At 40.2% G+C, this 9575-nt stretch overlaps 1 protein-coding gene across 10 annotated transcripts in view; it reads left to right on the top strand.

The window, feature by feature from the left end:
* Positions 1-1941: 1941 nt before the first annotated feature.
* Positions 1942-9575, top strand: part of caskin1 (CASK interacting protein 1) — a 130813-nt gene continuing 123179 nt past the window's right edge. For 2 of the 10 annotated variants that reach the window (XM_055005037.1, XM_055005028.1), the window contains exon 1: positions 1947-2865. In XM_055005037.1, coding sequence (XP_054861012.1) covers positions 2772-2865 — 94 coding nt within the window. In that variant the 5' untranslated portion in view covers positions 1947-2771. Of the gene's footprint in view, positions 2866-9575 lie in introns of all 10 variants that reach the window. The other 8 variants (XM_055005036.1, XM_055005030.1, XM_055005029.1 and 5 more) reach the window with 7 other exon arrangements.

The following is a 9575-nucleotide window of genomic DNA, read 5'->3' as shown; positions in this document are numbered from 1 at the left end:
TGCTGCTGTGTGAAGCTGCAGGTGTTTATTAATGTCAAAGGAAAGAATCTGACACTGGACACACGATGTCGGTCTGTGAGTATTTCTGCAAAAATCTGAATTGTATTCACTCACAGCTGAACAATATTTTTATAATATCCAGCCGTTAACACATTTCAGGTCTGCCTGAGTCACATTAATAGCTGTAATTTACTAGACATGTCAGTGTGTTATTTAATAGATACGATACAACAGAGAGAAGTCAAAGAAGGAGAAAAGAAAAGGTCGTTAAGTGTGCACTGACTGAGGTCAAACAGACCGATATACCAGTCAGGGAGCAGAAATATGAAGCTTTAAACACTGGAAACTGCAGGTAATTTTATTGCCTTTAATGCATCCATGAGTGTGAGTCATGTAATGGGCACAAGATACTCCCCTGCTCTACATATTGGAGTCCATAGTGACCCCCCAGACCTCAGGAGGGGCCCAAAGTCTGGCTGCTGTGTTCACTGTTGCTGAGGGAATTAACCCAAACAAGGTTCTGTGAAGCCGACACAGTTCGTCTAGAGTCAGTTTAACACAAGGGGAAAAACACTTTCTTTCACAGTTTTGAGGGAATCTAATATCCCAGAAATACTGACAGAGACATTTCCATGTCATACACTGGAGAGGACATGTCCTCGTCCCCCACAGCAGCGTACATGAATGAACATCCAGGCCTGTCCTCTAATGGGCCTCCTTCAGCTTTAACTGGATCTCTGTGTGTTTGGAGCTAATTAGCAAATTCTAGCATGTTAACGTCTGACTCTTAGCATTGTAACTACTCTAAAAATAGTGGAATAAGGTAACAATAAAAACAAAATGTAAAAATTATGAAAATAATGACAAATATTTGTAAAATAATAGCATTTTTGCTGAGTCAAATACGGTAAAACAGTGTAATTTTATGGTCAAACATTGCAAAGATACAAATTACTGTTTGTTTTAAGAATACTTATTTTCAGTGTGATGTTATTTACAGTTTTGGCCTTTTATTTGTTTAGTTTTTTACAGTTAACATGTAAATTTATAATTTTTTTTCTGTAATTTACACTTAAAGAAGAAAAATCAGTAAAATATCAGTTTCAAAAATTATTTTCCATTTTTCAATCCTTAATGTTTACAATTTTTTTTCCAAATAACAGGAAATATAGAATAGAATAGAATAGAATAGAATAGAATAGAATAGAATATCCTTTATTAGTCCCACAAGGGAGAATTTGCAACGTCACAGTAGCAAAATGACAGTAAGAAAAATCAAGAGAACACATCAATAAATTAGACATAAGATATATACATTATATATGCAATATAAATAAGAAAAATATGAAAAAATGCACACCAGGATACTAAAAACACAAAATTTAAGAATATATACACAAATTAATTGCATATATGTGCATATATAAAATTATTAGTTTAAAAAATATTATTATTATTATTAAAGATCTAAAGTATGATTCCAATTAACAAATATGCAATTTTACAATCAAATGCTGTAGAGGAACATATTAAACAGTAATTCCCAGTTTTTACTTGTTTGTTTTTGTACAGGTAATGTCTAAATTATTATTTTTTTCTATGATTTTACTATGAAAATCTGTAAAATGGCAGTAATGTGACCACAAAATATTGTTATTATTATTATTATCATTATTATGCTTGTGTATAAAATCAGTCCAAAGTGATGCAGCAGTAAAAGTGCACCTGGTGTCCGTGGAAACAGAGGAGGATTATCTCTGCTCTGCTCTGGAGGAACGTGGATCATTCTGAAAAGCGATGAGGATCTGGAATCTCTTGTCTCGTGTGTCGTTGATTTAAACTGTGACATCACCTGGGGAGACAATAAAAAAAAAAAGCTGCAGGTGTGCGGGATGATAAATCTATAAGGAGCCAATGAGAAGCAGGAGCTGAATAAATGTGTGCACAGAGGAGTAGAGAGGAGCAGGGAGGGAGCGACAGAAGCGGAGCACGGAGAGATGAGAGAGGAGGCGGGAGCGCATCGAGCTCCCGGTCCGCCCCCAAGTTGCAGCACGAGCCATTTAACGGTGCGAGCTGGGCCAGCTGTAGAACGCGCGGGTGTGTGTACGTGCGTGCGTGCGTGTTCCCCACCACTCCCGCCCCCTCCACGCGCGGAGAGAGAGAGAGAAAAAATCATTCCCAGATAGGGAGCGCACGCGGAGCGATGGCTGCAGCAGCGGCGGATGCTGTTTACGACGCAGCGCACGAGAGCAGCTCAGCCCCGGGACCGACCAGCACCGCGCGCGCCCGCTTCGTAAACGCACAACCGTTTAACGTCGTCTGAAGCCCCCCCCCCCCGCGAGGCGTCTCGGTACGTGAAGCACCCGTTTGACGTTTCCTTCCCCTCGGCGAGGACCTCCGCCGCCGTCCGGGAGCTTGTTGTGGAGCTGCAGGAGACCCGCCTCCAGCCGAGCCACCGTTCATCTCCGCTCCTCTGGAATCTCATCTCGGCCCGGTCCAGCCTCCCGGTCCCGTCTCCATCCGACCCGTAGCGGCGTGGTGGGGGGAACCCGAGAGCATCCAACCCACCCTCCCTTCCTCTCTCTCCTCCTCTCACTTTCCGCCTCTCCTATGCCAGAGCTCTAGGGGGGTCTCGTCCAGTCCGGGAGCCAGGAGGGGAGGAGGGAGGCTGTTCGTGGCCGCGGTAGACGCACCCTCCGCGGGGGAGAGGCTGGGCTCAAGCGCCGCTGTGTCGAAGGATGCTGCGGGACTAGAGCGGCTCAGTGAGGAAGATGGGGAAGGACCAGGAACTGCTGCAGGCGGTGAAGACCGAGGACCTGCTCACCGTGCAGAAGCTGCTGCAAAGGCCCCGGCCAGGGAAAGCAAGTAAGTCTATTCTAATCTGCAAACCCAACCTATAACATCACCCTTTTCTATTGCAAACAACAACTCTCCTGTGCAGCTATATATAGCCACTTACAAAGCTATATTTCTCACATACCATCGCTGGCCGACGCTACTATCAGGCCTGGTGTGTTTGTGTGTTAAAGTATGAGTGTATGTGTTCATGTATGAGTGCGTGTGTCCGTGGGCAGCCGGAGAGAGGAGGGGTTGCATGCATCAGGGTGTATCAGAGAAGATTAGCAGTGTGATTGGAGACTGACAGCCCATCCTGAGACCCCAGTTCCAGAGCACTGCAGCAGAGGAAGAGAGGGAGGGAACGAGGCTTGTGTTTTGTTTTGTTGTTTTTTTTTAGAGGAGGGATGACCCTGCCTGAGATGATACCGGTGGCCTTGTGGTTGCTGGGGTTCAATGTCACATACAGGGGTAAAACACACCAGGATGGAGAGAATAAGTCGAACCATTCTCTCTCTCTCTCTGTATGACTCTGCTCGTCTAATTGTTTATTTTCTGCAGGCAGTTCAGTACAACATCCAACAATGTTTCGCTTCCACAGCCCACTCTAATGTGTGGGCAACACAGAGAGGAGCCAGAAGAGAGGCTGATGCAGATATGATTTAACCCTCCTGTTGTCTTAATTTACGGGCACCAAAAAATATTGTTTCCTTGTCTGAAAAAAATCCAAAATTTGAGCAAAAAAATCCCCCCAAATTTCTGAAAATTTGCAAAACCTTCAGGAAGAAAATTCCAATAATTCCTGAAAAATTTCCCTTCAAAGTTTTATTTTAAAAATCCCCCAAATGTGGCAAGAAAATTCTTGTAAATATTTTGAAAAAAGGAGTAAAAATCTTCCCCCCAAAAATCCTAAAAATATCTAAAGCGATTACATATATATCAGTAAAACTTGTAATATTTTCTTTAAGAACATTTACAAAAAAATCTACCAAAATCCAGCGAATTTCGCTGGATTTTGGTTGATTTTTTTGTAAATGTTCTTAAGAAACATTTTTAACATTTCTTTTTTCCACCACATTTTCAAACTTTAAAATGGATCAACTGACCTGCAGGACGGCATGAGGGTTAAGCACAGAGGCAACAAGTAATTCGGTTTCACATGCATTTATATAAAAAGCTGGATCACCTCGCTGAAATGTCAGGCAGGTTCACGGCAGACTTCTGAACTGGAGAGGCTCCAAACAGCAGGTGGGCCTCATCATCTCATAACGAGAGCAGTCAGCATCTGATGACAAATGATTGGGGCTTTTTTTCTGCATGTGATGACTCCATGAACTTGGTTTGTTTGCACAGCAACAAGAGAGCTTTATTAATATTCTAGCTGATTCGCAATGGCTGATCATGACTGGCAGCAAGCCCAAAAATTACATTTTTTAAAAACCCGTGCACACTCATCCCCAATTATTCTGCTTAATTAGACCCTCGCGACACAGCCATTAAAGATTCAGTGCAGGTTGAGTAGCGGTGACCCAGCCTACCTCGCTCCACTCAGTCCTTTTATTTTATTTTTCATGAGTGCGACTGAGGGAGGAAACAGAAAAAGAGAGAAAAATTAGTAAATTGCTTCAGATCTGTTGGAGAAAACATCCCCACAGCTCTCCAGCTTGTATGTGTGTTTAACCCTCCTGTTGTCCTCATTTACAGGCACCAAAAAATGCGGTTTCCTTGTCTGAAAAAATCCAAAAATTCAGCAAAACAAATTCCCCAAATTTCTGAAAATTTGCAAAACCTTCAGGAAGAAAATTCCAATAATTCCTTTAAAGTTTCCCTTAAAAGTTTGATTTAAAAAAAAAAAAAATCCCCCAAATTTGGCAAGAAAATTCTAGTAAATATTTTCAAAAAATGAGTAAAAATCTTTAAAAATCCTTAAAATATCTAAAGTGATTCCATATATATCAGTAAAACTTCTAATATTTTCTTTAAGAACATTCACATAAAAATCAACCAAAATCCAGTGAATTTCGCTGGATTTGGGTTGATTTTTTTTTGTGAATGTTCTTAAGAAACATTTTTAACATTTCTATTTTCCACCAAAAAATGTTCAAAGATTTCCCAAAAATGTTGAAAATGTGAACATCAGAAGTTTCACTGTGAAAATATCTATTTTTTCCACATTTTCAAACTTTAAGATAAGATAGTCCTTTATTACTCCCCAGGTCAGGGGAAATTTCCATTGTTACAGCAGCAAAAATCTTTCAGAGCAGCACTAACCATATGTACTGTAATGATAAAAATTATAATAACAATAATATATACAATATATACAAGAATGAGGAATGAAAAATGAATGAATACCGTTATAACGGGTCCATTTTGACCTGCAGGACGACACGAGGGTTAAATTTTTGTATTTTATTAATCGTGCTTCCTCTCCAACATTTTTTGGGGGGATAAACTGCTTATTAAATCTGATAAATAACTCGTAGGCCGCCGTTGCACAGATGGCAAAGCTCACTCAGCAGGACTCAGTGAAGCATATGGCTTCAAAGCAGTGTGTAGGAATTAGTGGGGTGCGACTGCATGAAGGGCAGAGGCTGGAAAAAAAAAAGGTCTGGAGCAGGAAACCCCTCGGACTGGAGATAGTCTGCAGACGGTCTAGTGCGAACACACAGGCGACCCCTGGCCATAAAAGAGTTGGTAGGGCCCAGAAATAGTGTCTGTGGAGCTCAGCGGAGTACGTTATGTACAAGAGCACATCAAAAAACAACCTTTAGGCTACAGTTAAGTGTACCTCAGCCAGACGCCCCTCTGTGACTACTGTTTGGTACATGAACTGCAGAGGACAGGTACGCCCTCCAACTAATTTTTAGAGGCAACAGACAGGAGTTTGCAGGAGTTGTGCACTAAATTAGAGCCAGTCCTCGGTGGATTGCAGCACATGCAGATGGTGACTGAAGCAATTTAAAGCAGATTCTGCAGGTGGAAGCAGCAGAATGTGCTATTTATGAGCACGGAGGATCTGTAATATGGTTATCATAAGGGTCAATGTATAATTGAGGGACTTTTGAAGTCCATGGGATATATCTTGCAAACATTTTTATTAAAAGTAATGAATGACTTGAAAAGTGTCCCAAAATAACATGAAAATGATCCGGAATTACAGAAAATTAGTCCAGAATGACATGAAATTTGCCCTTAATGACTTGAAAAAGACACAAAAATTATCCAAAATGATGAGAAACAATCCAAACTGGCATAAAACTTGTTGAAAATGACTAGAAAATTGTCCAAAATGACTAAAAAAATTGTCCGGGTCAATATATAATTGAGGGGCTTTTGAATTCCATGGGATATATCTTGCATACATTTTTATTTAAAGTAAAAAAAAAAAAAATGTTTTTTTTATGTTCATTATGATCATCATCATCACCTGTAATGGAATTTCTCAATATTTTCTTAATTTTTACAAATTAATGGAGAAAACAATCTGCAGATCAATCCATAATAACAATAATCATTAACTGCACTTAATAGTTCATAAATGAGCTCAAACAACAGCAAAATCCTGCTTTTAACTGAGTTCATGAGTAATAATAATCAAATTTTAGAACATATAACAGTAAAACAGTATCAGGGGATGTTTTTCTGCTATGAATACTTTTGCTTTTCTTACTTTAAGTACATTTTTGTTGTAGTATTTACTTTTTCAACGTGCTTTTAACATTTTCAATACAGAATTTTTACTTCAGGGAACTTTTACAGTGTGGTAATGGTATGCTTATTTAAATAAATAATATAAATATGAAAACTTTTTGACTTGAGACGCTACATTTGGAGCACCTTATCAGATTTTTAGAACAAGAACTAAGAGACATTTCCTTACTTAATTCTTAGATGGTTTCATTTAAAGGCTTGTTTGAGGCTTGAAAAGCTAATTATTATCTGTTAACAATCTTCTCAATTGATTAGTTGTTTTGTCTATAAAATGACGACATCCTTGAATGTCTTGTTTTGTCCACAACCCAAAGATACTCTATTTACTGACAAAGAGGAGGAAAAAAGAGATTTAAGAATCTGGAATCAGAAGATTTGACTTCTTTTCTTGAGAAATTACTCAAACTGATTAATCAGTTGTCAAAATAGTAGACAGCTAAGCGATTAATCATCGCACCTCTGATACAAATAGAATTTAAAAATCATTTTCCGATAAGACATATAAGCTAAAAATGTTGAAAATGTGGACATCAGAAGTTTCACTGTGAAAATATCTGTTTTTTTTTCCATATTTTCAAACTTTAAAATGGGTCAATTTTGACCCACAGGACGCCACGAGGGTTAATATGCCCTGTGAAATTTGATTTGTGGACAAAGTTGCAAAGCTAAATAAACTATTTTTTCCCCCTTCAGATCCTAAGAAGCGGAGTGTTTCTGGGGAGAGTTCCTGCAAAGGGCCTGCAGAGCGCTGATATTGGGCAATTCTTTTAGGGAAAAAACAGCACCCAAACAAACAAACAAACAGGGCAGGAGCAGCAAGGCGGTAATGACAGAGTGGAACTGAGAGTCCCAGACAAACAGCAGGGAAGTGTAACGCCAGGCTGGTGTTAACACAGACCTGTTTGTCATCTAGCATTAAACACAAAGCTCACAGGACAGCCGGTGTGTGCGCAGCTGGGAGGGAAATGTGTGTGGTTTGTGGTAGCAATGAGTGGACGTGTGGTCGACTTGTGTGTGGATGGAGGTGTGTGTGAAGGTGAGGTTGGGTTCAGTGTGTGTGTGTGTGTGTGTGTGTGTGTGTGTGTGTGTGTGTGTGTGTGTGTGTGTGTGTGTGTGTGTGTGTGTGTGTGTGTGTGTGTGTGTGTGTGTGTGTGTGTGTGTGTGTGTGATGGGGTCTGACATGGGCTCTGCCTGTTGCAACTCATTTACTTGGACCAGACATGTAGTCTGCATATATTTACCTGCAAGACGGACACACACTGACATTAACATGCACACACACATACACACACACACACACACACACATCTGGCACCATCTGGAGAGCCATCATCAGTTTGCTGTCACTCAACGTGCCTCGTGCCTTGAGTGTGACCTGAGGTTTGTGTTTGTTCATGGGCAGTTTCACTGTGTGTGTGTTTAATCAGTGTTCATAGTGTGTCATTGAAGGCCGTGTGTGTGTGTGTGTGTTTTATCTATGTAGCTTCAGTGAAATGATTAAGACACAAAATGTGTTTACTGCCATGAGAGGCCGGCACAATGCTTCCATCCCTATCTACCTCAGGGGTGTCAAACATGAGGTCCACGGGCCAAAACCAGCCCTCCAGAGGGTCCAATCCGGCCGTGGGACGACTTTGTAAGGTGTAAAATTTACAGAAAAGACATTAACTGCATCTTGTAAATCTGTAAAACTATAAATTTAAAATAATTTCTAGACCATGACAAGTTGTTTTGATCATAAAGTAAAATACTAGATTGCTCATTGTTCTTTTTGTTGTTTTGTGTCTCAGTTTTGTAATATTTTGTCTTACTTTTGTTTTTTGTTTGTTTAGTCTCATGTTTTGCCATTTTGTTTCTGTTTTTGTCATTTTGTATTTTGCTTTATTCGTTGTTTTGTTTGTGTCGTTCTGTGTTATTTTGTCTCGCTTTTGTTGTTTTTCGACTCTGTCGTTTTGTTTCTCGCTTTTGTCATTTTTGGTCTCATTTGTGTCATTTTTTGTCTCGTTTTTGTCGTTTATCCATTTTTTTGTCGCTTTGTAACTTTTTTGTCCAATTTTTTGTCTCTCTGTTTTGTTTCATGTCATTTGTCTATTTTTTGTCATTTTGTGTCTTATTTTTGCAATATTTTGTCTTGTTTTTGTTTTTTGTCTGACTTTTGTCGTTTTGATCGTACAGTAAAATACCGTATCATTCAGTTCCAGATAGCTGTGACTAAATGTTTTGTTCCTTTGTCGAAACACTGATAAACTGAGACATAATATTGTTGAAACTGAATATATTTTTCTTGTTTTCGTGTTTTGTAAAAAGATAAGTCCTTAAATGTGATAATTTATGTACTACAACAAAGGAAATATCTGGAGTTGTGGTTATTTATCGGTTGTTATGCTGTGATTCTACTGGTCCAGCTCACTGGAGATCAAATTGAGCTGAATGTGGCCCCTGAACTAGAATGAGTTTGACACCCCTGATCTACCTCCTTCCTTCTTCTTTCTTTGCAGCCAGGAGAGATGCAAATGCTCAGACCCTTCTAGATACCAACCCCCCGTCTCTCTCCCACCCACCTACCCTTCCTTCCTTCCTCCCTCCCTCCCTCCCTCCCCCCTCTTCCTCACCCCCGTCTTTTCGGTGTTGATGTGCGAGGCTGGCAGCAGGAGTAGAGCAGATGATTGCATCCACACCAGTGCACATTCACAAAGGAGCAGGCAGAGAGGAAGCTCCGCATACTGTCAGCCGGAGTCTTCATATTGGTTAACTGTGCTCGTTCTGCAGCTCTGTGCTTCAGTGAGAGCAGACTGGCACATGGTTTGTAGTGTATTGGGTGATGTGTGCTAGAAATCGTGGTTTTTGTGCTGCGGTCTGAAGTGCATCTGCAGGAATGTGACAAAAATCACATTAGATTGTTCATGCGTTGGCTTTGATCATGTTTGGTTTGCACATCTTCAGATCTCTGACTGGACTTTTGTTGCTCTTCATAAAGCTCTGGTAGCTCTGAGTAACTGGAGATACGAGGCTCTTTATTTTCAGTA

The sequence above is a fragment of the Amphiprion ocellaris genome, chromosome 19 (genome assembly GCF_022539595.1).
Source record: "Amphiprion ocellaris isolate individual 3 ecotype Okinawa chromosome 19, ASM2253959v1, whole genome shotgun sequence".
NCBI classification, from domain to species: domain Eukaryota; kingdom Metazoa; phylum Chordata; class Actinopteri; family Pomacentridae; genus Amphiprion; species Amphiprion ocellaris.
This window is presented reverse-complemented; position numbering and strand designations above follow the sequence as displayed.